Below are 28,000 nucleotides of genomic sequence, written 5' to 3'. Positions count from 1 at the left end.
TTTCAACTTCAAAATTCTTTACTTGAAATTTAATTAACATCATCCCCAGTTTCTCTTAAAGGAAAGTAAAACTGAAAATGACATCTGTCGTAATATAATGTACAGTGATATATACACAAGACATTTTGTAATGTAATTAAAATCTACTTTTACGTTTCAGACTGCAGCCAGCTACATAGCAATGAGGTTGATTTGAAAGATTCTTATCTGCAACCATGAAAACGATCATCACAACCAAACCTAAGCAGTTTATCTGCAGACAAAGTCTAATACATAGAGGCGGCACATTCACAACAATCTTCAAAGAAAACAGAATGCACTTTTCTTGTTCCCATAATAAATAAAGCAATACTATTAGTTGAGCATGCTTATTCATTAATTTGTTAAATTTGTGGTTAACCTCCCATTTCTTCTTGGAATAATTTATACAGCTCTTTATTGCATAGGCAAGATTCACCAGTTTTCATTTGTTCCTGTAGAACAAACAAAAAAAAATATTTTTGAGACTAATATGAATGATGCAAACCATATTTCATACCTTATAAAACGCTTCATGATTTGGTACATTGGTGTGACACCATGCAAAAGGGACCAGCTATACATATCGCATATCTGCAATAATATTCTTCAGAATGGTAGGGAGATCTTACAAGAGCCTTTTTTCATAAAAGATACAAGCAGGCTATACAGTAGTGTATAGAGTAGGGTCATCCACCAGGCAACCTAGGCAGATGCTTGCCCTTTGAGTGTCAATGGGCCCACCTGTCACCTTTTTTGACCTCTCTTCACTTCATCTTACCAAAAGGACTACAATGGGGCCCCAAATCTACTACTTTGCCTAGGGCCCCATTACATCTCAATTCATCTCTGTATGTGGCTTTGTGTAGTCCTGTGACTAAGTTATTGTTGCAAGAAAACCCTGCTAAATAGAATTCTTTTCTCCAATAAAATAGAACGAGGTCAGCTGGAAGGAATATTCCTTTTAGGCTAAAGGACACTTTCTGCATTGCTGGTTGAATTTTGGATTCAAATCATACATCAAAGCTCCATTCATTTGAGTGTGGGCCCAAAATATGTAAGATGTAAGAAGAATATACCACCATCTGAATGTCATGCTTAGCTCTACTCGTGATCCACAACTACTAAACCTAACTGCGTATACTGTATCCAACAACATAGTCATTATTGCCATGTTATTGAATGCAGCTTACTGATTGGCCCTTGCCACCTGTCATTTAGAAGCTAGATAGAAGCAAATCACACACCACATCATAAGGGATGTTTGAATGTTTTGATGAGCACTGAAGCATTAGGGGACATAGTGTTATGTAAATGATTAGGAAAGATAGGCCCCCCTCCCTATCACCTTTGACTGCAAGTCTAACACCCTGAGTGGTGCACAAGCTGCACACATAAGAAGGCCGGCTCTTTGGGAGATATGAGATATAAATATGATGAAAGTATAATTACTCTATCCATTCAGTAGCATCCCAGGTGAAATCAAGTGACAAGCCTTCCATTTCTTCCTGGTATATTTTATCAAATGTCTCACTTTGTGCAACAGTCATTATATTTTTCCAGTCACCAACTGCACCTGCAGAAAAAATGGTTGTTGAAACTAATATATCAGTACTCACATTATAAACCACTTATGCATTAGTATATGGGTGAATCACAGAAAAAGGCTAGATCTACATATGATAGACTCAGGGTTACATATATTGGTTTCAAAGGGATAGTTCACACACACAATTGAAATGGCACTGAACCTCAGCCAGGGGTCAACCACCACTAATTAATAGATATCGATATATAAAGCTGTGCCAGTGGTGGAAAGGCAGTTTACCATATTATTTAATTTTGCTGCCTGTGTCATCTGATGGGTCGCTGTCACCTACTCTTAGGCCTTGTTCACATTGCGTTCCGATCGTGTCAGCGTTCAGTTTGGGTGTTTTTTGCCACATTTTTTTTGTCATTCACGATGCTTGGGTGGGCGGGGCATTTTTGTTAAAAGTGCTTTTCTAAGTGCTTTTCCAGAGCGTTTTTTTATTTCACTCCCTGAGCAAATCAGAAAGTGAACTCTTTAACCCGGAAAATAATAAATACAATGTATTTATTCTTAAAAGTGTGAATGCAATCGATGCACAAAGCGATTTTGTGAGCGTTTTGCGTTTTTCCTATACTTTCGATTGAGGCGGAATCACCTAAAAAAAAAGGTACAGGCACCGCTTTGCTGAGCAGATCGGAAACAAACCACTCAGATCTGAACTCTCTAGTAAGGAATCATGGCACAAGCGTTTTTAGGGCGATATTGAAAATCGCCTGCGCTTGAAAAAAGGGCAAAAATGCCCTTAGCATGAACAAGCCCTGAGGGATGAGAAAATTAAGTAAACCTACAAAATTTCCACTGACTGGAAAGTGAACCAAACAAATCCATTAGCTGCTGATTAATCAGCTGCAGGTAGATAGTTGCCGTAAACAGCAGCTACTAGCTTTGGCTTGGCTCAGTTTCAAATCAGTGATTAAATGTAAATTTTAACTCAGACTTAATGCTGATCTCCATACTTGAGGCCCTCCCCTTCCCCTTCAGCCACGCATCTCCCATCCCCATCCCTTTCCTGATTGGGCAAGAGCAGTGCAGGCAGCAGAAAGTGATGGGACGCTTGCTATCCATATCGCCCACCGGACTGAACTCCCGCTCTCTTGGCTTCTGGTCTGGAGGAGCAGCAGATACCACCGCGGGAGCTAGGTAAGTGATTATTTTGCACCTACTTTTACCTGAATATGCTGGGCACCTACTTTAAGCTACCTATGCTGGGCACCTACTTTAAGCTACCTATGCTGGGCACCTACTTTTAGCTACCTATGCTGGGCACCTACATTTAGCCACCTATGCTGGGCACCTTCACTTAGCTACCTATGCTGGGCACCTACACTTAGCTACCTATGCTGGGCACCTACACTTAGCTACCTATGCTGGGCACCTACACTTAGCTACCTATGCTGGGCACCTACACTTAGCTACCTATGCTGGGCACCTACACTTAGCTACCTATGCTGGGCACCTACACTTAACCACCTATGCTGATCACCTACACGTAACCACCTATGCTGGGCTCCTACATTTAACTACCTATGCTGGGCACCTACAATTAACTACCTATGCTGGGCGCCTACTTTTAGCTATCTATGCTGTGGACCTACTTTTAGCTACCTGTGCTGTGGACCTACTTTTCGCTACCTGTGCTGGGCACCTACATTTAGATGCAGGGGGACACTGGAGAGAGTAGGATTAGGTGGAGGGAGGATGTGTGCATATGCATACATTACCTTGTCCCGGCCGGCGATCGCTCCTTCACTGTAACGATCGGTGTCAGCACGCAGAGAGAATCTGATTATTGGTGATCTGCAGTATCACCAAGAATACAGATATATACCTGATTATTGATGATCTGCAGAATCACCGATAATACAGATATATTGCTAACCTCTGGACACCTATATAGTGTGAGTGTTTGGTGCAACAGTAATAACTTTGAGTGAGGACCACCCGAGGAACAGGTGGTCCTTGGCAGTATGAGAAGTACCTCCCTTTGGAAGTGCAGAGATCTTGCAGCAGTCTGAGACATCCAAGAGGCGGAGTCCCATGCTGAATAGCAAGAAGACCCGATGGCAAGTGACCCCTGGAAGATGGGCGTCACAGGCAGGTCTGGAGACTAACACAAATGATAATACAGTTCCCTAGTCTTGGGTGCGAGGTCCGTGGTCTCAGCACCCTGGAACTAGTCTGGAGTATAACACAAATGATAATACAGTTCCCTAGTCTTGGGTGCGAGGTCCGTGGTCTCAGCACCCTGGAACTAGTCTGGGGTATAACACAAATGATAATACAGTTCCCTAGTCTTGGGTCCGAGGTCCGTGGTCTCAGCACCCTGGAACTAGTCTAGAGTATAACACAAATGATAATACAAATTCCCTAGTCTGGGTGTGAGGTCCTTGGTCTCTACACCCTGGAACTAGTCTGAATAACAATACAATGATGAACAAAAGTAGTCTGGCTCAGTGTGAATTCCCAGGTCCTCCTGGTTCAAACACACTGTAGGATCTGACTATGGTCTGAATGCTTCCACGTAAGTGTTCGCAATGGCAGACAACCAGCAACTGGCAAGCAAGCTATATATATAGTTGCAGGACTCTGCCGCCCCGCCCGAGCCACTCAGCCAATCAGGAGTCCAGCAGGAATCAGCTGATCATCCTGATCAGCTGATCCATCTCCTGCTGGCATAAAGGTCCTGACTTCTGGCTCGCGCGTGTAGTTCTCCATCCAGGTGCACTAACAGACCCAGCCACACCAGACGCACGCTGCTGCGTGCAAACCGCCGCGTTGGATGCGGAAACAGCCGCCTTGCTGCCAGTACATGCGGCGTTTTTTCCGCGATCTACCATATTATCAGACGCATGCTGCTGCGTACAAACCGCCGGGCTGGACGCGGAGCCAGCCGCCTTGCTATCAGTACACGCGGCGGCTTTTCCGCGTTTTCTTACATTCACATCCTAGTTGGTTTTCTGTAGTCCTGCATCTAGCCAATCACCATGTGGTGACTGAAGCCACATGGTGATTGGCTGGATGCAGTAGTACAGCAAACTGAGAAAGTGAAGGAGCGATCGCCGGCCGGGACAAGGTAACGTATGCATATGCATACATCCTCTCTCCACCTTATCCTACTCCCTCCAGTGTCCCGCTTCCTCTCCCCCCGACCCCCGCTGCCTAACAGTAGCCCCCTGCATTTTTTAAAGGAGAACTGAAGAGTGAGGTAGATGGAGGCTGTCATGTTTATTTCCTTTTAAGCAATACCAGTTGCCTGGCAGCCCTGCTGATCCTCTGCCTCTAATACTATTAACCATAGCCCCTGAACAAGCATTTAGCAGATCAGGTGTTTCAGTGGTTCAGACTTTAAAGTCAGATCTGATAAGACTAGCTGCATGCTTGTTTCTGGTTTTTATTCAGATACTACTGCAGAGAAATAGACCAGCAGGGCTGCCAGGCAACTGGTATTGATTAAAAGGAAATAAACATGACAGCCTCCATGTAGCTCTCTCTTCAGTTCCCCTTTAAGACTTATACCGCTATTAGGCATTATAAGTGTAAGGCACTCTGCATGCGCTATTTTTTAACACTTATAACACTAAATAGCGTTTTATAATTGAAGTCAATGCAGCACCATTTATATTGCCCCAGCACTGTGCACCATTTTTAACTGTCCCACTCTGTCACTGCCACTCCCAGATGCTTCCAGGCACTTTCAAATGCTAGGCTGCCGCTGTGCAGTAACTGCCATCAGACAGTAAACCCACCACTATAAGACGTATGTCAGACCTGTTCTTTAAAGGTAAGGTCCGAGGAACTAAAGAAAAAAGAAATTCACTTACCTTGAGCTTCCTCCAGCCCCTGGCAGCCGACCTGTGCCCTCACCGCAGTTCCGTTGGCTCCCGGTCCCCTCCGGTGCAGATGCCAACCTCGCCAGTTCAGCATCTTCCTGCGTTCCACTGTGCAGCGCACTGACATCCTCCGGGCTGTTCTGCGCAGGCGCAGAGCTACTGCACCGCGGTACATTCCGGATTACGTTAGGGCTACTCTGAGAGCCGCTCGCGCAGGCACAGTCAGCATCTTGCGCCAGAGGGGACCCCGGACCACCAGCATGGATTGCAGCTGCGGCGTGGGCACAGGACTGCTGGCAGGGGCTGGAGAAAGCCCCAGGTAAGTGGATTATTTTATTTTTAAAGTCCTCGGATGTGTCCTTTAAATAATATAGGGACACAGCATCACAACTACCTTTAACTTTATTAGGAGATTGATTATGTGAAGAGTGTTGGTCACTGCTTTGGGTTTTTTTGTCCTCTCAGCTTTATTCCTCTTTGCTGATTTACTTTTCTTTATCTGATTTTACAATATATTAAATGATCTAGCAAGTATAACTGTATTCAAAGTTGGGCTGAATATAGTATGCAACCACATTTTAATAACTGAGGTGTAAGAAAATGTTGCAGTACATTATTTATTTTCAAAATTCACATTATGGTGCTACACAAAATTAACTAACAATGTTAGTACTTTAGAAATAGAAAAAGGATAACTGTAACCTCCTAAAACAAAAAAGTTCGATACTCACTTAAAGGATACCCGAACTGACACGTGACATTTGGCTGACTCAGTCCTGACAGACAGGAAGTGACTATAGCGTGACCCTCACTGATAAGAAATCCCCCCTTTTTTACCTCTTTCTTGCTCTCAGAAGTTATTTTCTGCTAGGAAAGTGTTTTATAGTTGAAATTTCTTATCAGTGAGGGTCACACTGTAGTCACTTCCTCTCTGAGTCAGAACTGAGTCAGCCACTTGCATACCAGATATTTAACTCTTTCAGGCAGATAAAGAAAAAAAGGAACACAGCATAGTTATTTGTGTGCTAGGTACTGTGCATACACATGTCTATCTCATCATGTCACGTGTCAGTTCAGGTATCCTTTAACCACTTCCCGACCGCCTAACGCACAGGGGCGGCCGGGAAGTGGAGCCCGCAAGGACCGGCTCACCCACAGAGGCGGCGGTCCTTGTAAGGGCATGGGCGGAGCGATCGTGTCATCCGTGACGCGATCCTCCGCCGGCGCCTGTCTCCACATACCCGCCGCAACATCCCGACGGCCATACGGAAGCGCCGGCGGGATGTTAACCCGACGATCACCGCATACAAAGTGTATAATACACTTTGTAATGTTTACAAAGTGTATTATACAGGCTGCCTCCTGCCCTGGTGGTCCCAGTGTCCGAGGGACCACCAGGGCAGGCTGCAGCCACCCTATGTCGCACCCAAGCACACTGATTTCTCCCCCCCTGCCCCAGATCGCCCACAGCACCCCTCACCCATCAATCACCCCCTGTCACTGCCACCCATCAATCAGCCAGGCCCTAACCTGCCCCTTGCGGGCAATCTGATCACCCACCCACACCAATAGATCGCCCGCAGATCCGACATCAGATCACCTCCCAAGTGCAGTGTTTACATCTATTGTCTCCTCTAAACACCCACTAATTACCCATCAATCACCCCCTGTCACTGCTACCTATCAGATTAGACCCCTATCTGCCCCTAGGGCACTCAATCACCCGCCCATACCCTCAGAACGCCCTCAGACCCCAGCCCTGATCACCTCGCCAGTGCATTGCTTGCATCTATTCCCCCCTCTAATCACACCTTGAGACACCCATCAATCACCTCCTGTCACCCCCTAGCACACCTACCCATCAGATCAGGCCCTAATTTGCCCTGTGTGGGCTCCTGATCACTCGGCCAAACCCTCAGATCCCCCTCAGACCCCCTTCCGATCACCTCCCCAGTGCATTGATTGCATCTATTTTCCCCTCTAACCACCCCCTGAGACACCCATCAATCACCTCCTGTCACCCCCTAGCACTCCTATCCATCAGATCAGGCCCAATACAACCTGTCATCTAAAAGGCCACCCTGCTTATGACCAGTTCCACAAAATTCGCCCCCTCATAGACCACCTGTCATCAAAATTTTCAGATGCTTATACCCCTGAATAGTCATTTTGAGACATTTGGTTTCCAGACTACTCACGGTTTTGGGCCCATAAAATGCCAGGGCGGTATAGGAACCCCACAAGTGACCCCATTTTAGAAAAAAAGACACCCCAAGGTATTATGTTAGGTGTATGACGAGTTCATAGAAGATTTTATTTTTTATCAAAAGTTAGCGGAAATTGATTTTTATTGTTTTTTTTCACAAAGTGTCATTTTCCACTAACTTGTGACAAAAAATAAAATCTTCTATGAACTCACCATACACCTAACGGAATACCTTGGGGTGTCTTCTTTCTAAAATGGGGTCCCTTGTGGGGTTCCTATACTGCCCTGGCATTTTAGGGGCCCTAAACCGTGAGGAGTAGTCTACAAAACAAATGCCTCAAAATGACCTGTGAATAGGACGTTGGGCCCCTAAGCGCACCTAGGCTGCAAAAAAGTGTCACACATGTGGTATCGCCGTACTCAGGAGAAGTAGTATAATGTGTTTTGGGGTGTATTTTTACACATACCCATGCTAGGTGAGAGAAATATCTCTGTAAATGGACAATTGTGTGTAAAAAAAAATCAAAAGATTGTCATTTACAGAGATATTTCTCCCACCCAGCATGGGTATGTGTAAAAATACACCACAAAACACATTATACTACTTCTTCTGAGTACGGCGGTACCACATGTGTGGCACTTTTTTACACCCTAAGTGCGCTAAGGGGCCCAAAGTCCAATGAGAACCTTTAGGATTTCAAAGGTCATTTTGCGACATTGTTGGTTTCAAGACTACTCCTCACGGTTTAGGGCCCCTAAAATGCCAGGGCAGTATAGGAACCCCACAGATGACCCCATTCTAGAAAGAAGACACCCAAAGGTATTCCGTTAGGAGTATGGTGAGTTCATAGAAGATTTTATTTTTTGTCACAAGTTAGCGGAAAATGACACTTTGTGAAAAAAAACCAATTAAAATCAATTTCCGCTAACTTGTGACAAAAATAAAATCTTCTATGAACTCACCATACTCCTAACGGAATACCTTGGGGTGTCTTCTTTCTAAAATGGGGTCATTAGTGGGGTTCTTATACTGCCCTGGCATTTTAGGGGCCCTAAACCGTGAGGAGTAGTCTTGAAACAAAAATGACCTGTGAAATCCTAAAGGTACTCATTGGACTTTGGGCCCCTTAGCGCAGTTAGGGTGCAAAAAAGTGTCACACATGTGGTATCGCCGTACTCGGGAGAAGTAGTACAATATGTTTTGGGGTGTATTTTTACACATACCCATGCTGGGTGGGAGAAATATCTCTGTAAATGGACAATTGTGTGTAAAAAAAATCAAAAGATTGTCATTTACAGAGATATTTCTCCCACCCAGCATGGGTATGTGTAAAAATACACCCCAAAACACATTATACTACTTCTCCCGAGTACGGCGATACCACATGTGTGGCACTTTTTTGCACCCTAACTGCGCTAAGGGGCCCAAAGTCCAATGAGTACCTTTAGGATTTCACAGGTCATTTTGCGGCATTTGATTTCCAGACTACTCCTCATGGTTTAGGGCCCCTAAAATGCCAGGGCAGTATGGGAACCCCACAAATGACCCCATTTTAGAAAGAAGACACTCCAAGGTATTCTGTTAGGACTATGGTGAGTTCATAGAAGATTTTATTTTTTGTCACTATTCCTCTCAGTGAATACTTTGGGATGTCTTCTTTCCAAAATGGGGTCATTTGGGGGTTATTTATACTATCCTGGAATTCTAGCCCCTCATGAAACATGACAGGGGGTCAGAAAAGTCATAGATGCTTGAAAATGGGAAAATTCACTTTTTGCACCATAGTTTGTAAACGCTATAACTGTTACCCAAACCAATAAATATACACTGAATGTTTTTTTTTTTTAATCAAAAACATGTTTGTCCACATTTTTCGCGCTGCATGTATACAGAAATTTTACTTTATTTGAAAAATGTCAGCACAGAAAGTTAAAAAAATCATTTTTTTGCCAAAATTCATATCTTTTTTGGTGAATATAATAAAAAGTAAAAATCGCAGCAGCGATCAAATAGCACCAAAAGAAAGCTTTATTAGTGACAAGAAAAGGAGCCAAAATTCATTTAGGTGGTAGGTTGTATGAGCGAGCAATAAACTGTGAAAGCTGCAGTGGTCTGAATGGAAAAAAAGTGGCTGGTCCTTAAGGGGTGTAAAGCCCACGGTCCTCAAGTGGTTAAGAGGGTCCCTTAGAGTCTTCCTGTTCCTCTCCGCATCCACTGGTTCCACCACCCGGTCCCTGTTCAAATCTTCTGCCGGCTGCATCTCTGGCTTTCCTTGGAAGTGTTCAGGTCTACAAGTACTTCCGAAGATGAGCCAGTCCGTACTGCGCACGTGCCAGCACGGACTCAAGCATGCGCAGTTATGAGCTGCTTATCTTCCGAAGTACTCAGAGACTTAAGTAGTTACGTGATTTTCCAAGGAAACTTAAAGGCCTCTTTGACATTAAAGTTATAGGCTGGAATGGGGCCACCGGTGGCAGAACAAGGAGATGCCATTTCAGAACAAATCCCAGGTTCCAAATGACTTCCTGGAGTTTGGTTCTAGGCACATTAATCAATATTTGCCAATATGTTTGACTGTCCGTCCAACAAACATCAAAATAATTATATTAGGTGTATGTCTTGTTCCAGTTGCTGAGCAATCTGATTAGAAACAATTATTGGTTTGTGTGTACTGGGTCTTTGTTAGTATGTGCTTCAAGTGATATACCGGTAATTATGCAACATGTAACATTCTAATAACACAATGAAGTGACCTTTACCCCGAGCACATAAACTTGAAATAAAAATAAAAATAACCCTTCTAATGAATAACAAGCAACTAATTGTGCATTCAGATTTACAACTATTGATATCATTTTACCTTTCCTTACAAATGTTCCAAGATTCAAGTCTAAAGTCCCTCCAGAAAAATCTTTTTTATTTGCAAGTGGATCCATTTTCATTTCATTGAAAGAGGCTTTTCGAATCACAATATCTATGGCTTCCTCGTTTAATTCCATGCCTAAAAATGCACAGATTTGTATAACAACAGAGTGAAGATCCTAGAAATGGGAAAGAAACCAATTTTAGTATAAAATAAGTGAAATATTTATTACCTTATCTGAATTTGAGTTCAATCACCACAGTATTAATGACTGATTTGTATTGCTAATTGCTCTTAACAACGGATGTCATGGAACATCTGCACTTATTGCTAGTCGTTGCTACTCATGTGGTTGCAGAGCACTGCACTAAGGAGCCCCAGCACCCCGCCCCCCATGGCATAGCTGTGCAGTGGTGAGCATTTTTCATATGCCTGGCTAATGATTGCCTGGCGGGGCGTATAGGGATTTCTGTTAGTAAACACCCGTTGACCACATTGACAGCAGATTGGCCTAGTAAGTTTTGATTAAAGGAGTACTGTAGGAGGTAGGGAGAAAAGAGTTGAACTTACCTGGGGCTTCTAATGGTCACCCGCAGATGTCTTGTGCCCGCGCAGCCACCCACTCACCGATGTTCCAGGCTCCACCTTCAGTTCACTTCTGGAATTTCCGACTTTCAAGTCAGAAAAAACTGTGCCTGCGCGGCCGCGCCCTTGCTCCTGCTGACATCACCAGGAGTTTATTGCGCAGGCCCAGTACAGTCTGCGCCCGTGCAGTACGCTCCTGGTGATGTCAGCGGGAGCAAGGACATGGCCGCGCAGGCGCAGTGGTTTTCCAACTTTGAAGTGAATCAGAGGCGGGGACAGGAGCATCGGTGAGTGGCTGCGAGGGCACAGGAAGTCTGCGGGGGACCATTAGATTTATAGCTGCTCTGCGCCGCCGGCTCCACTGAAGTGAAGGGGATATGGAGGCTGCAATATTTATTTATGTTTTAACAATACCAGTTAGCTGGCTCTCTTGCACATCCTCTGCCATTAATACTTTTAGCCATAGACCCTGAACAAAACATGCAGATCAAATGTTTCTGACAAAAATCTGACAAGATTATCTGCATGCTTGTTTCAGGTGGGTTATTCAGACACCACTGTCTGCAGCCAAAGAAATCAGCAGGACTGCCAGGCAACCGGTATTGTTTAAAAGGAAATAAATATGGCAGCTTCCATAGACCGCTCACTTCAGGTTCTCTTTAAGTGCGTAGAGATTGTCTGGCATTTATGAACAAAAATAAAGTTAACAGCTGATCTATACCCTGATATTTTTGTTTGTTTGAAGACTGCTTTCAGAATGGTGGGCTGCACATACAAGGCAGAACCTAGAAGAGGGGTCTTATGTACACAAACGAGAGGGGCTGCTGCATATGTAATAGAAAGTCTGCTGAAGTGGTGTTGGAGTACATGGAAGAGCACTGCTGCACATGGGGCAGTGGGCCAGATTTAACTCCGTGCAGAGCTGTCTCAGGCACCATAAGAAGCCACTAGATGGTGGTGTTTCCTTCCTAAACTATTCTAAGTGAGGAGGAGCTAGAACAGTGTCTCAGACAAACGAACACAACAGTGTATGACTTGTTTGTTTATCCATCTGGGACACCAGAAGCCCAGGCTGTAATTTCTCTCCTAAACTTCCTTTCTCAAATAATCTCAATGTCTGCTCTGTCTTTTACACGCATTTTTAACATGCTCTAACCAGTCACCATTCTCCACACACTCGTCCGCAATTCCCCTCCTTCTCTTAAACAAATAAACATCACCAGGGTGAAGGGGAGTTCACCTCAGTAACAAATGAGGGTGGGTAGATGGCAGTAAATCAAAAAGGAAGCTATGAGGTGTCAGCGTAAACCTGCTCTGTGGGCTTAAGAAGTGGTATTAGCCACTTCTTATTCAGGGAAAGTTCTGCACTGTTCTTAATCTAAAGAAAACACTCAGAACTGCTGCAATTTCCCTTCCCTTAAAGTTAACCTAAACGGAGAGGGATATGGATGTTTCCTTTTAAACTAAACCAGTTGCCTGGTTCTCCTGCTATCTCTGTGGCTGCAATTGTGGTTGAATCACACACCTGAAACAAGCATGCAGCTAATCCAGTCTGACTTCAGTCAGAGCACCTGATCTGCATGCTTGTTGAGGGGCTGTGGCTAAAAGTATTAGAGACACAGGATCAGCAGGAGAGTGAGGCAACTGGTATTGATTTAAAAGGAAAATTTCATATCCGTCTCAGTTTAGGTTCCCTTTAAAGGGGAACTGAAGAGAGAGGTATATGGAGGCTGTCATGTTTATTTCCTTTTAGACAATACCAGTTGCCTGGCAGCCCTGCTGATCCTCTGCCTCTAATACTATTAGCCATAGCCCCTGAACAAGCATGCAGCAGATCAGGTGTTTCAGTGGTTCAGACTTATAAGTCTGATCTGACAAGACTAGCTGCATGCTTGTTTCTGGTTTTAAGCAGATACTACTGCAAAGAAATAGACCAGCAGGGCTGCCAGGCAACTGGTATTGATTAAAAGGAAATAAACATGACAGCCTCCATATACCTCTCTCTTCAGTTCCCCTTTAAGTAAGCATTGGGGAGCTTCTTACAAACGTGCAGAACACTTCCCCCTGCTGGTAAGGACAGTTTAAGAAGAAAAAATTGTCAGTAATGCTTTGATAAATCTGGCCCAGTGACTGCTACCTCACATGGAAGAGGAGAAGGTGGCACAAGAAAGTCCTGTATAGTTCTGTGAACACCTGCGTTGGTGAACTTTTTAACATTATAGAAAGAATCTGTAACTGTAATTGAACAAGTTTATTATACAAATCAAACCTCAAATGACTTTGTCATTACCTTTATCATATCTTCATATTTTATCAAAAGAATGTTGTAATCATCCTTGTTCATGTACCATCCTTTTATATGATCAAACCATCTGCCAGGATAGACTAAACAGAAAACACAATCAAAGAACGTTTTTATTCATCACTGTATTCTTTCACATGGTTCCCTCTGCACAATTCAAGGAATGGGTAGGGCTAAAATATAGACCGTGGGGTGAGGTCGTCAGCAGGAGATGAGAGATGTGTAACGATCTGATTTCATGCTCTATGCATACTTGTTGTTCGAGAAACTGAGACAATGGTATTAACAAATAACAAGCCTCAATCTTGTGAATTGTAAAACAGTATGAAAGGTGGTAAGGTGAGCTTGAGCCAGTTTGGTTCAATCTATGCAGGAAAACTAAAGCTGGCCATACACATATAGATTTCTACCCAATATTCCAAAACAATTGTTTCCTTTCCTACCACACACATCACATAATGTTTAATAGATTCCAGCAGGGACTCGACTTGAAAATCAATTGAACTGCAACATTGCACTGTTTGATGCAGTGCAACTCTATGGGCCGTTCATTTACTTCTTCCCTGCCATCGACTGACCTAGATTTTCCATCAGTCGATCCAAATTCAATTGATCCAAAATTTAAGGGTCTTTTTACACTTACTGTGGTGAGTCGTGCCATGGTATTCTCCCCTGCTGCAGTTTGTGGCGGTGGCCAATTAAAGTCAATGAGACAAGTACTGACACTCATCTGAAAGGGATGCTGAAAACAGACTTTAAACTACCTCAGATCTAGAGAACTGTAGTAATGTAGATAACTGTAGTAATGTACATGATAAATGTATTAATGGAGAATTATGTTCAATCAGGCTGCTACATCTAATGAAAAGGAAACTTCAGTTAAGCAGATAGTTACCATGTCCATTTAAAAATTTCTCAAAAAAGTGGTTGAAGTCTGGGGATTTTTGTGCATCAACAACCATAGCTTGAAAGTGATAAAAAGACTTCACAACATCCTTTGGATTTCTCATCACATAGATGACCTGAACATAAAGACAGATTTTATATAAATTATACTGTTGAATAGCCTTAAAGAGGAGCTGTTAGGTATAGGGTCTCAGAGAAAAAAAACACATATATCAATAGCTAAATATTGGCTGTACTTACATTACATATGCATTTCACTGTCCACGTTTGGATTTCACAGAATTTTTATATAGTATTTGCAGAGATTGATGCTCCTGACAGCTCATGCCAGGTTCCATGTTTGACTGTCTTGTATGAAGCCAATTGTGATGTAATATCCTCCCTTACCCTGCATCCTGATGATTCGACTCACAAAAAAGATCAGGATCAAAGATCCTAATGGTTCATGATCCGGACAACACTACTGTGCAGTGAATATTAATTAGCCATGTGGCTAGGAACAATAGCGGACTCATGCAGTAGACTCTAACAGAACATGTGCCCTGTGAACAGCACATTGATTTTTCAGTGTTGTGAGCTGGACTGCAAGATACAAGCTGCTGTAACACAAGCCTGTAACTTCTCTCTGTGAAAGCAGCCTTAGGGCGGGATAGGGAAATGAAGGAGAGGACCAAGGGAGTGCAGTGGGGAGAAAAAGCAGCCCCAGAATGCTTTGCAGTATCTGTTATGCGGCCTGCCGGCCTCCTTAGGAGCTTGGAAATATAGAGGCTTGCTGTTCAGCAAACATCAAAGTAAGAGAGATTTTTAACTTCAGTATTGCCTTTTTGGCTTCCTTCTAGAATAGAGGTTTAAATTAGCTTTTGCAGCCTGACAGTTACTCTTTAAAACTAAGTACATTTATGGAAACACAGTAGGTAACCTGTTATTACCATTTATTTAGTGTTCTCTTTGTTTTTTTCTGGCAGCTATTTGTATGATAATGCTATGATGATGACCAATACTAAATATGCACTCCGTTTTTAAGTAATTTTAAATGGAAACAATGCACACATTACATATGCAATAAAGTGTTTGTGGTAGCAGACAAAAATGGATATTCAGGTACAAATAGAAGAATATTATATGACTGAGCTTGTTACTTTGGACTCGTAATCAGAAACCATAAATACTAACTCTGTTAGCAGTCTTAGGAGCTTAAAGGAATATCATTTTTGTAAAAAAAAATAGTGAAAGATTGCCATAAACATACATGACCTGGTAGGTAGGGATGATCAATGAGATACAAATTTTTACGAGTTGATGCAAATTTTTATGTGAATGTACGTAGTTAAAAATAGACCAATTTAAAACTAGGTTTAAATTGATTGGTCCATTTTGAGGCTGCATATAATTGAATATACATTTGCATAAACTCAGAAGCATTTGCATCTCTTTGATCATCCCTAGTGGTAAGTAACTGACTTTTTCACTTTAATTCATTTAATTTAATTTAACTACATTACATCTTTTTTTATTTTATGTTTTCCTGGTTGGACTTGATGGACAAATGTCTTTTTTCAACCAAACTAACTATGTACCTATGTAACATTTAATGTTTAAGGCATAAACAGTTAATTGTAATGTCCAAAACAATAGATCTACCTGCTCTTGCTAATCATATTTAAGGGTCATTTATCTAAATGGAAGTGAGTCTTCCTTCTAGTTAATGGTTGTATTATTTTATGCTTATTACGCATCTCTTTATAAAGAATTAGTATTCCAAGGGAGATGGAGTTCCAGGGGGAGTCTTGCTTGGTCTTTCAGCCTGGCGTAGGGATTGCTTTGGAAGTGAGGTTAGTCAAACCTGTTCAATTTAAGGCAGTAACAATCCAATAACTAACAGTATATAGTAAAGGGAGGGCCTTAAGAAAGCAGCCCCTTCAGCACTATTAGTGGCTGGAACTCTTGCCATGAGGTGATGACGAGGTGGCTTTGGTGGTCAGTGGTTTACCACTTGGCATGGGGAACAAAGGGTTAAAACCTTTAGGGAGGGGGATGCAAACAGGTGGTATGTTTGCACTTAATTTTGCAGGGAACATTGCTTCTCGACACCTTAAATTTGCGAGTGAATTCAGTTTGCAGATAAACTGCTGGGTACGTTGATATTCACCTGGCAGTGAAAAAGCAAATGGGTTAGATGATTTTGAAATAGCCTGATTTTGCCATTCACCAGCACTTCACACTGCTTGGGTAATTGGTTAGCGTTCATTGTGTTCATCTGTTGTTTTTTTTGTGAGTTTTGAGCTGAGGTCCCTTTAAATCTTGCTCTGTTTAAATATTTTTCCCTGACTCCCAATATGTGCATCGTGCAGGCAAATAAGCAAAGTTAATTTCAAAAGTAAAGGAGCACAGGTGATTAAAATCTCATAATTTTATTTTTATTTTTATTTTTCGCTATAATGTTCAAAAAATACATCTAAAAGAATTTCATCCAAAAAAGATTTGGGTTCCTCAAACCCCCTTCCCACATACAGACCACACAACACATGCACACATGGGAGCTATGTGGTGCTCTGAAAAAATGTTAATAAAAAAGATTTATATATATAAAAAAGTATGTGCACACATATACAACCAAATTCCACATTGATCCTGTAAGTAGAGAACGGGCACAAGTCCACTGTCACTTTTCCCAAAGGGATATACTCGTGCTATGCATGTAAAAAGAAGGACCGAACAGCTAGTCTGCTTCAAGCAAGGCAATGGTTGTCACCTATGGTTGTAGGCGTCCTAATAACAGACCTAATAACCCCAGAAGTGCAGGAGGAATGGGACAAGATGTTTCATGAATTTTCTTTACAGGTGATGACCTTTATCAGAGATACGAGGAGAAGCCAGTGCTTTAAATTGGGTAATGAAATCTTTAAGGTCAAACAGGAAATGGAACCTTTTAGTAAAATTCCAGATTATCAAAAGCTGGAAAAAAAGTATACAAAATAGGTTAATTACACTAGAGGAAGAAATCATTCAGAAAAAAATGAAGACATTTGTGAGAGATTCCATCCCAATACAAGCAATGGCTACTCCTGATCAGATGACCTTAGCTCCTGATCCAGACTGGAGTATTTGTGATGAATCATACAAAACTATAGACATGACGGGTATGGACTTCACAGTTTCGATGGAAGAGGAAACTGACATAGATTGGGAGGAGGTGGCTAGAGTAGTAGGAGAGGAAATTCAAACAGGAGCTACATGGAATGATATTGTGTCAGATACCCGACAACTAAGGGCAGAGGGGGGTGAAATAGAGAGACTCAGTATAATTGCTGAAGAAACATCAAATGAGGGCTGGGAATCCCCACCAAAAAAGAGAGTTAACAAGAAAAACACAAAGAAGAACCAAATAAAATGCAATAGGAATATAGATAAATCAACAACAGCAAATAGGCATAGTAATAATCAAAGTGGAAACCATTTAAATAGAGACCAGGGGGTCCACATGAGAATCCACTTTGATGTGCCCACCCAGAATAGATTTTCCCCATTCTCTCATCGGAATGAGAGTATTGGTGGAGGTATGGGGAGGGATACAAGGAGATCACCGCCGCATACTAGATCGAGGAGTCTAGGAGGTGAGTATTATCCACCGGAGAATAGAACTAGAAACCCTGGTGGAGGAAAGAAGGGCCCACCCCAGAAGAACAATAGAGGGGATCATATAAATACCATAAAGAACTATTTTTTAGCCAAAGGTCTAGATCATCCTTTCTCAACTTTTTTACCCTGGAGGAACCCTGCAAATAAATTTTGGAACTCAAGGAACCCCTGTAAACATTTTTTTGAGCTCGAGGAACCTGTGCATTTATTTTGCATGAGGCATGATCTTTACAAGTAGGTGAGGCTGTTTATTTCATTACCCCTTATTATACTGCCACTCATTATACTGTATCGTTATCCTAGGGATTTTTATAAATGTGCTCATTATTATTAATCTGACCCCCAATTTAGAGCTTCTTTTTATAGTACCCCGTATTATAATGTCCTTCGAGCACGATGGGGGAAAGGAACCCCTGCAGGAACCCCTGCAGAGTACTCAAGGAACCCTGGGGTTCCAGGGAACCCTGGTTGAGAAAGCCTGGTCTAGATCAAAGAAAAAGTGGGGGAGGAGGAAGAGGGGATGTAGGGGAGGGAAGGGGTGCAAGAAGAAAACACAGGTGAAAACTAGTATAAAAACTGACCTGGAAAGGGGCATCTTCAACCTTAGCTCCATTGATTTAACCTCCCTGGCAGTTTGTTAAAATCCTTTTTTTAAATTTTTTTTTTTCATGTAGCGAGACAATGTCTCCGGGGATGACGTCAAAGGGGAATCCGAACCAACCCACAGCGCTGCCTGGCACTGATTGGCCAGGCAGCGCACGGGGACTGGGGGGCGGCTGCGGCGACGGGTATAGCGGCGGATCGGCGGGTAGCGGCGGCGATCGGAGGTTACACGCAGCTCGCAAAGTGCTAGCTGCGTGTAACAAAAAAAAAATTATGCAAATCGGCCCAGCGGGGCCTGAGCGGTGCCTCCCGGCGGCATAGCCCGAGCTCAGCTTGGGCTTACCGCCAGGGAGGTTAAAGGAATCTGAAAAAACTTTGTTGGAGAAAGGATTGAAGTTTGCCCCAACAGCTAAGTTAAATAAGTTTGAGACTTATATTGACATCAAAAAATACACCAGGAGAACATTTTTATAAGAACCCAGTAACACAGAGACAGACCAATAATAATAATAATTTTTTTCAACATACTGTCCTAAAAAACCCTTCCCGCTTTCACCCAGTAAGTGAGGTAAGTAAAGAAATGATGTTATTTGAAAGGAACATAGAGCAGCATCTAAGGAAAATACGACCCCGACCACCCTCTTTGAATAATTTATCTATTAAAGAGAACAAGGCATTACAGGACCTTCAGAATAACAAACAGGTCACTATACGACCGGCAGATAAGGGGGGGGGGGGGGGGGAGTGTTCATAAAGAATACAGAGGACTATAAGAGAGAGGAGTATAGACTACTAGATGATGAGACTTCATATAAACGACTAAGGGGTGACCCAAGTATCTCATTTGGTGAACAGTTGGAGACTATACTGAAAGAGGCAAAGCAAGAGGGTATACTCAATAGCAAAGAGTTTGAATTCATAAACATCCCATATCCTAGAACAGCAGTATTTTATCATTTGCCTAAAGTCCATAAGTCTGTGCTGGATCCTCCAGGTAGGCCGTGTCAGGGATTAGGTCCCTTACCTAAAATTTATCAAGATACGTGGACACATTCCTTCAAAGATATGTCCGGGACACCCCAGCCTACCTGGAGGGTTCTAGACACGTTTTAAACCTCTTGAATGGGTTGGAATGGGAGGACGGTTGGATATTGGGGACCATAGATGTCACAGCGCTATATACTATCATACGGCACGAGCAGGGGATCGAAGCTGCCCAACACTATCTAGTGCAAGACCCGAATCTAGAGCCTGAACAGAAACAGTTAATTGTGGATTCAATTTGATTCATACTGGAGCACAATTTCTTTCAGTATGAGAGGGAGTGGTTTCTCCAGACGAGTGGGACGGCGATGGGGACCAGGTTCGCCCCGAGTTATGCAAATCTATTTATGGCCCATTGGGAGATGATTAATATCCAGGGGCTGGGCGGACCCGGGGCGAGCCTGGTCCTCTGGAAAAGATTTATAGACGACGTCCTATTCCTCTAGAGGGATTCTGAGGACTCCCTACAGGGGTTTTTGAATGGGATTAATGATAATGATAGGGGTATCCGATTCACGTCGGTCACTAGTCGAGAGATGGTCAATTTTTTAGACCTGAAAATTTATGTGGAGAATTCTCAAATAAAAACTTGTACATATAAAAAACCGACCGACGTGAACGGGTATATACTCGCTACAAGCTGCCATTTATCCGCATGGTTAAATAATGTCCTAAAGGGCAGCTAGTGAGATTGAAACGAAACTGCACTGATGAGGAAAATTATAAGGTAGAGAGAGATGAACTATACAAAAAGTTTAAAGAAAAAGGGTTATGAAGATAATATAATTGAAAATGCAAAATATGCGGTAGATCAGTTGAAGCGGGAAGATGTACTCATTAAGAAATATAGGGATAACATTGGGGACCATTCCCTAAAAATTAATCTCAAATACTGTGCACAAAGCCACCTGGTGAAAAAACGGATTATTAAGCATTGGCATCTACTGAGAGATGATAGAGTGTTAAATGAACTATTGTCTGAAAAACCGGAGTTTACATATAGAAAACCAGGGAATGTGGGTCTTAAATCAGGATTGGGAATTCAGACATAAACAGCTCCAACCTTGGGCGCAGCCTTGGAGTACTAATCGATGGGAATTTGAGTTTCAGAAACCAAATTTCATCTGTAGTTAAATCTTCCTACTTTCATCTGCAGAACATTGCAAAGATTAAACATCTGATTCCCCCAGAGGATCTTCCAACCCTAGTCCACGCCTTCATCACATCACGGCTGGATTACTGCAATGCCCTTTATGCTGGCCTCCCCAAAAAGGACCTGCGTCGCCTGCAATTACTGCAGAATGCTGCTGCCAGATTGCTAACAAACCAGCCTCGCCACTGTCACATTACACCGATCCTCACTGCACTGGCTACCAGTAGAATGGAGAATACTCTTCAAGATTGGACTGCTGACATTCAAATCCCTGCACAATCTGGGCCCTGGATACATGAAGGACCTGCTGAAGCTGCACCACACCTCTCACAACCTCAGATCAGCAAGTTCTATAAACTTGGTCACTCCCAGAGTGTGCCTCAAAAAATCTGGAGATAGAGCCTTCTGTCATGCTGCCCCTACTCTTTGGAACTCACTGCCACACCCAGTAAAGACAGCACCATCCCTGGAGCTATTCAAATCCAGACTGAAAAGCCACCTGTTTAGCCTGGCATTTCCGGACTTATAAAATTCTTCCTCTTTACCACGATGGTCTGAGCCATGCTTATGCGCTTTGAGTCCTATGGGAGAAAAGCACTCTACAAATGTTATTTGTTGTTGTTATTGTTGTTAAAATAGCCACTGCAGTAGTAAATCAAAGTAGGACAAATAAAGGGTCATCCCGGGGGTTTGTGAGATGCGGCACATGGGGAATATGAAATTGACGGATTAATTACTTGTGACAGCAAGGGTGTTATTTACTGTTTAATTTGCCCATGTGGGAAAAAGTATATTGGTCGTACCAAAAGGGAGCTACATAAAAGAGTGGGAGAACATTTTAGTAATATACGTAAAGGGTGGGAGGAACACTCCCCTATCTAAGCATTATAAAAGATACCATGCGTGTAATGTGTATAATACAACATTCTTTGGGGTAGAGAAGATTGAATGTGATTCTAGAGGGGGCAATTATATAGCTAAGATGTCCAGAAAAAGCAGATGGATTTTTAACCTTAAAACTTTGGCCTTATAAAACAAAACAATGCAAATTTCCCTTTCAGAGCAAGATTCTATGTGAAGGTGATTTTATCTTTACCAAGCTCCGTCTGGTTTCATCTGTGAATCACCTACACCTCTTATCAACATAAACAACCCCCACGCCCTGCCTATAGAAAGGTTTCCCTGCTCCCATCCCTCCTGTGACCCCATCCAGATTTCTGAAGAATGCTGCCCAGCAGATAACAATCCAGAGCACGGAGGATTCCTGTAGCTGAAGTGCCGCTGTATGCACACTGATCAGCTTCCTCGCGCTGATACTGACAGGCTGTGTGACTGGCAGGGATAAGAAGGGGATTGCAGGACATGAGGACGACAATGATGAGCACACTTCAGTGACAGAGAGTTACCTTCTCTCCATGCTGACCGAGACTAGGACTTCAGGGCATTGGGGGCAGGTTTGCTTGGCTGTCTCACTCCCTTCTATTGGCTAGAGAGATCTGACAGCCAGAAAAGAAAGCTTCTGATTGGAGGGAGGGAGGAGAAGGAGGCAGCAGCCTGATATCTCGGTCGTAACTTTTCAGGCTTGAACAATAATAATAATAATGAATCTGAGAATAATAATGATAATAGTGGGAGCTGTGCAATGCTCACAAAACAAATACAGACATGATTCATTTCAGGTGATTCATTTAAATGGACAGTTGGCAACCCTGCTTTGTGACACCCCCTCCCTGTCAATCACCCGGGGCGCCCCGCCTCCTTGTGCCCAATGGAAGAAACGCCACTGTTGGCCCCAAAGGGATTAAATGAGGAGATGGAAATCTTTGGGTTTTTATGATGGGATGGAATGTATAAACTGTGGTATGTGGGAGTATGATGTATATGGGGAGAAGTGCGGTGCTAGTTGGGAGTAGTGGTGCTCTGATTTTTTTAGGAGATTTATATGGAGGAACAAAGAAGCTGAGCAGACCTCCGACGTGTATATACATATGGGTAGATGGGTGTATCCTTAGATTTTAAATTTCCATCTTTTGGTACCTATATGTATATATATATATATATATATATATATATATATATATATATATATATATATATAACATACTTTTTTAATATATACCTTTTATATACTAGAGGCACACATACTGTATATATGTGGAATATAATAGATCTATCCAGCACAATGAATCATGGATGGGGCAGGAAGAGAAGGAGTATACAGAGTATTTAAAGATGGAGTTCACCATTGACAACTTAGGTACTGATTCTGATGAAGACAATCGGACTTGTCGAAACATGTCAATCTGAGGTCTGGAGGGGCGCCCCAAAGACTCTTATAGTACCTAAGTTGGAATCTGGGACCATTGATAAGTATTTTATGTATTTGCACTGTATATAGTACTTTGGAAAATCAGGAAGAATCCAGGAACCAGAGTGGAACGCATAGCCTGTACACTTCCTCCCTCCGTGAGAAGGATTGCAGTGTAAAACCCATCTGAGATATCTGAGATATCGCGAGAACTGCTAAGGAGCCGGGGAGTGATGTCACACCAGGAAGAGCTCACGGGGGAATACTGTCTGACCGCGAGGTATTGCACTGGTCTCGGCGGACGCGCCGTCTTTGCTACATTCCGCATATCGGCGGAGGTTATGGTGAAGACACTGTGAGGCCAGCACGGCAGACTGCGTGACTACCCGGAGGGAGCAGGTAACGCTGAGTAATACTGAAGAGACTGACGCCTACAACCATAGGTGACAACCATTGCCTTGCTTGAAGCAGACTAGCTGTTCGGTCCTTCTTTTTACATGCATATCACAAGTATATCCCTTTGGGAAAAGTGACAGTGGACTTGTGCCCGTTCTCTACTTACAGGATCAATGTGGAACTTGGTTGTATATGTGTGCACATACTTTTTTATATATATAAATCTTTTTTATTAACATTTTTTTCAGAGCACCGCATAGCTCTCATGTGTGCATGAGTTGTGTGGTCTGTATGTGGGAAGGGGGTTTGAGGAACCCAAATCTTTTTTGGATGAAATTCTTTTAGATGTATTTTTTGAACATTATAGAGAAAAATAAAACTAAAATTATGAGATTTTAATCACCTGCGCTACTTTACTTTTGAAATTAATTGTGCTGGAACTTTGACAGTGGGGTTAGGGGGCCTACCACTGAAGTAAGGTAGCAGCAGGTGGGAGGATTGCTTTGTAAAACAACAACAAAATTAAGTCAAGCAGTGCCATCTAGTTTATTTGGAAATAAGCAAAGTTGTTCTAAGCTGCCCCTATGTAGAAGGGTTGCCAGCTATAAAGGGATTTTTAGTGCCATATGACTTTCAATGTACTACAGTTTCACCAATATAGTATTATGGAAAGTTTTGTGACACAAAACCACATATTTTTCTTCAAAACACAATTTTGTGAGAAATGTTGATGCAAGTGAACAGAGGTGCCAATAGAATAAAACAATATGATTAAAGGTTTCAAACATGGGTGTGGTAAAGGTGGAAACCTAGCCACTCCAAAGGACACTGAAACAAGTACTTTTTCAAGTAAAGCAACAAACGATTTATTTATACACTCCACAAAATTACAACGCGTTTCGTGGGCGTGACCCCACTTCTTCAGGCAGTTCAGATAGGAGTATATAGCATTAGCTGTCTGGGTCTGTACTAAGCACCTCTGTGGACAGAGGCGCTTAGTGGGGTCACGCCCACGGAACACGTTGTAATTTTGTGGAGTGTAAAAAATATTTTGTTACTTTACTTGAAAAAGTACTTGTTTCAGTGTCCTTTGGAGTGGCTAGGTTTCCACCTTTACCACACCCATGTTTGAAATTTTTATCATATTGTTTTATTTATCCATACATACTACACTATATTGGGCTCTCGGTGTCCTTGTGTTCTGTTTGTTTAAACTTTGTGAGAAATGTTGTATCTTGCCTATTTTCCAGACACCTGATCTGTATATGTGTATTAATCCTAAAACCCAGTGCAATGTCCAGTCCAGAATAAGGCTACTTACTTTGGCTTTTTTATTTTTCAGTCCTTGTGGAACAAATTCATTTGGCAGATGGGATGCAAAGAGACGTGGAGAACATCTGTTGTTATAATCTGTCACATCACAGGATTGGGGGAATTCAATAAATGGGACTCTGTCTGAAGTATTGATGTTTTCAGTACCATTTCGATGCCCATCACTGCAGATCAAGCTTAATACCTGCTGAGTCCAGATGGTACCTTTTTAATGGGAATATTTAAATATATATTATCTGAGATGTACAGTAACATGCTTTACCTTGTTTCCTTTCAACTCCCCCATCCCCCCAACTCCCTTAGAGTAACATCCCCACAATAATAATGTCATCCTAATGTATGGAGGCATTTCGACCTCTATGGAACACTCAGCTCCTAAAAGCCTCTCACCCAGAAAATAAATCCAGTGCTGAAATCCCTAGCTTTGATGTCATCTGAAACCAACTCGGTGTCTGCTTGGTGTCAAAGTGAAAAAGGATAAGATTACCCAAATGAGCTCATATGCAATTACATATTTCATCTAGGTTATATTTTCACAACTTTTGTCAATAAAATGCCTTTTAAACCACCAGCAAGCAAGAAAATACTCGAAATAATTTGGTACTTTGGTACTTTTTCAATTACAAAGTGCAAAACATTATTTTAAATACAAATTAAAAAAAAAATCTCCTAGGAGAAAACCTAGGAAAAAAAGTTAATTGCATATGGGCCATGGTGTGTAATCTTGGCACATGCTGTTCCAGGGCTGAGGTAGTTTTAGTATGGCTTAGATCAGCACACTGATCAAATGAGTGCTGGCACTAGGAGGGAGTTGTTCTTGCCATAATTTTATTTCGACCATTTGGTCAAATGAAGACTAAAAAAACCCCAAATTTTATTTAAGTCAAAAACGTCAGGAGATAAAAAAGCGAGAGAGAGAGACAGAGAGATAGAGAGACAAAATGGTGTAGTATGTTATAGTCAGGAAAAGTCAGGAAAGTCAGGAAAGTCAGAAAAGCAGATTAAATGTTTGAGCAAGAGTACTACTCACAAATGTAGGTTACCACAAAGGAAACCACTGCATGGACATATGGAGAACACAAACCCGTCCCCACTCAGGTTAAAACGTTCTCTGTAGTTGGAGATTATTCGGGGATACATCACTCCACCAAGGGTGGACAACAACAGATAATGAAGTAGAAAGAACAGAGGCTCCAAAATAGAACAAAATGCACTACAAAATGTTTAAAAGGAAGGCTTTGTTGGACTTACCTCCAGGTAGTCGGACACTTGATGTCTATTTTCAAAAGCAGTTTTTTATTAAAAAAGAAAAATAACAACCCCACTGCGATGCGTTTCGTGAGTATACCCGCTTCTTCAAGTGTCCAACTACCTGGGTAAGTACACCACTGTCTCAGTTTTAAACTTTTTTTAGTTTATATTGTTCTATTTTGGCTCTTTCTAAAAATTGTATTTAGTTGTTTTAATTATTTACTTACTAATCAGTTTGAGATGATCAGGAATAGACATAGTTAAGAAGGTGATAATAATTTCAAGTTTATGCAAAATGTACGTTGAAGTTTTGGCCCATTAGCAAGCTGCATACATTTGCATAAAATAATCATAATCTCAAAACTATTACCAATCTCGTTCACTGCCCCTAATCAGGAAATATCAGTAGATACCACTAGGTAGATAAAATTGTGACCACATTTCTTCCAGAATTCAAGCTGGAATTTATAGCCTTTCTACTGCCCAGTGAAGTAGAAAGCCACCACTTCTTTGAAATCATGTATCAAATGTAAATTTTATGCACCCATTACTCAATTTTCATTCAAAAGGACCAAGTCTCCCTGCTGAGGCTAGGGATAGTTGATCGATTTATGGTCAGCTTATGGCCACAAATGTTGATTGCTGACAGACTCTGATTGTCCACACGTAGGAAGAAGAAGAAACTTTTTTTGCAAAGTACTCTGAATGACATACCCGGAATAGTTTTTGGTACACCTGGTATGGCAGTTATACATGTGGAGGAGATCAAGGGGTGGCAGGGGCGCTCCAATGATATTTTCTGCAGCGCTGATTTCCCTGTTGAGTTTGTAGTAAACTTGAGTGGCTCAGTAACACAGTGGAAATTGAAATGAAACATTTTTGTGAACATTTCTAATTTCTTTACCCCACTGGGGCTTACAGAAACATGATTAACTCCATCTCTCCATCTCTACTACCACATTTTTAGAACCCCCCCCCCCCCCCCACACACACACACACACACACACACACACACATACACACTTGTCTTCCGACCCCACCCTTTTATTGAAATAGTCCTTACTACAGTTGCTAATATCCTCCTGGTTGCAAAATCCAAAGGTCAATTCTCCATTCCATACACCTCAACCTTTCCTCTGACTTTGACACTGGTTCTTCACTTGTACTCCACACTTTTTGTCACTAGGGATCAAGGGCCTAGTGCATTCTTGGACTTTTTCTGACCTGTCTGGACATTCTTACTCAGTCTCCAGCTCCAATACTAACTCCTCAATTTTTTTTCCAGAAGTCAACCCTTTCTCACACAAGAGGTTGCTAAAATGCTCGTGCATGCCCTAATCATTTCCAGTCTTACTGCAGAAACACCCTTCTGTGGCCTACCAAAAAAAAAGACAGGCACCTCTCCAATCCATACTGAACTCTGGTGTCCCTCTCATCCACCCACTCCTCTGATGCTGTCCTTCTCTGAATTCCTACTGTGGCAGCCAGTTACCCAAAGGATCCAGTTCAAACTCTTAAGCTTATCATACAAAGCTCTCCATAGATTGTTCCCTCTGTACAATTCCCCTCAAATCTCCATATGCCATCCCACTCAGAACCTTTTCTCTTCCCTTGAGACCTTCCTGCCCTCTACCCTTGTCAGCTCCTTTCACTGTTTCATCCAGGAATTCTTATGAGGGTCACTTATTCTTTGGAACTCTCTCCCACAGCTTGTGCACGAGCCTGAAAACATTTAAATGCGCCTATAAACTGCAACTCTTCAGGCAAGATTATATTTTGTTAAACAATTGTTTCTGAAAGCAATTTTACATTTACCTGACTTTGGATATGTGATCAGGAAAATATCATCATCTCTTATTTTAAAATCCTGCAATGAATCAATGAACTCTGGCGTTGTCCACTTTTTGAGGAAAAAGGAACCTTTATGTCTGTATAAATGATCATCCTGTGCCACTGGGGTATTTGAAGACAT

At 42.2% G+C, this 28,000-nt stretch overlaps 1 protein-coding gene across 1 annotated transcript; it reads right to left on the bottom strand.

Moving 5' to 3' along the window:
* LOC137504780 (amine sulfotransferase-like) lies at positions 1 to 28,000 on the bottom strand. The gene is made up of 7 exons (XM_068233369.1): positions 27,844 to 28,000; positions 24,767 to 24,981; positions 14,292 to 14,418; positions 13,385 to 13,479; positions 10,507 to 10,687; positions 1,471 to 1,594; positions 1 to 473 (listed from the first exon to the last, which is right to left on the bottom strand). The coding sequence occupies exons 1-7, from the start codon at positions 27,998 to 28,000 to the stop codon at positions 464 to 466; spliced, it is 909 nt and encodes a 302-aa protein (XP_068089470.1). The 3' UTR covers positions 1 to 463.

The sequence above is a fragment of the Hyperolius riggenbachi genome, chromosome 4 (genome assembly GCF_040937935.1).
Source record: "Hyperolius riggenbachi isolate aHypRig1 chromosome 4, aHypRig1.pri, whole genome shotgun sequence".
NCBI classification, from domain to species: Eukaryota; Metazoa; Chordata; class Amphibia; order Anura; family Hyperoliidae; genus Hyperolius; species Hyperolius riggenbachi.
Note: the sequence above shows the minus strand (reverse complement) of the source record. Positions and strands in the feature narration are given on the sequence as shown.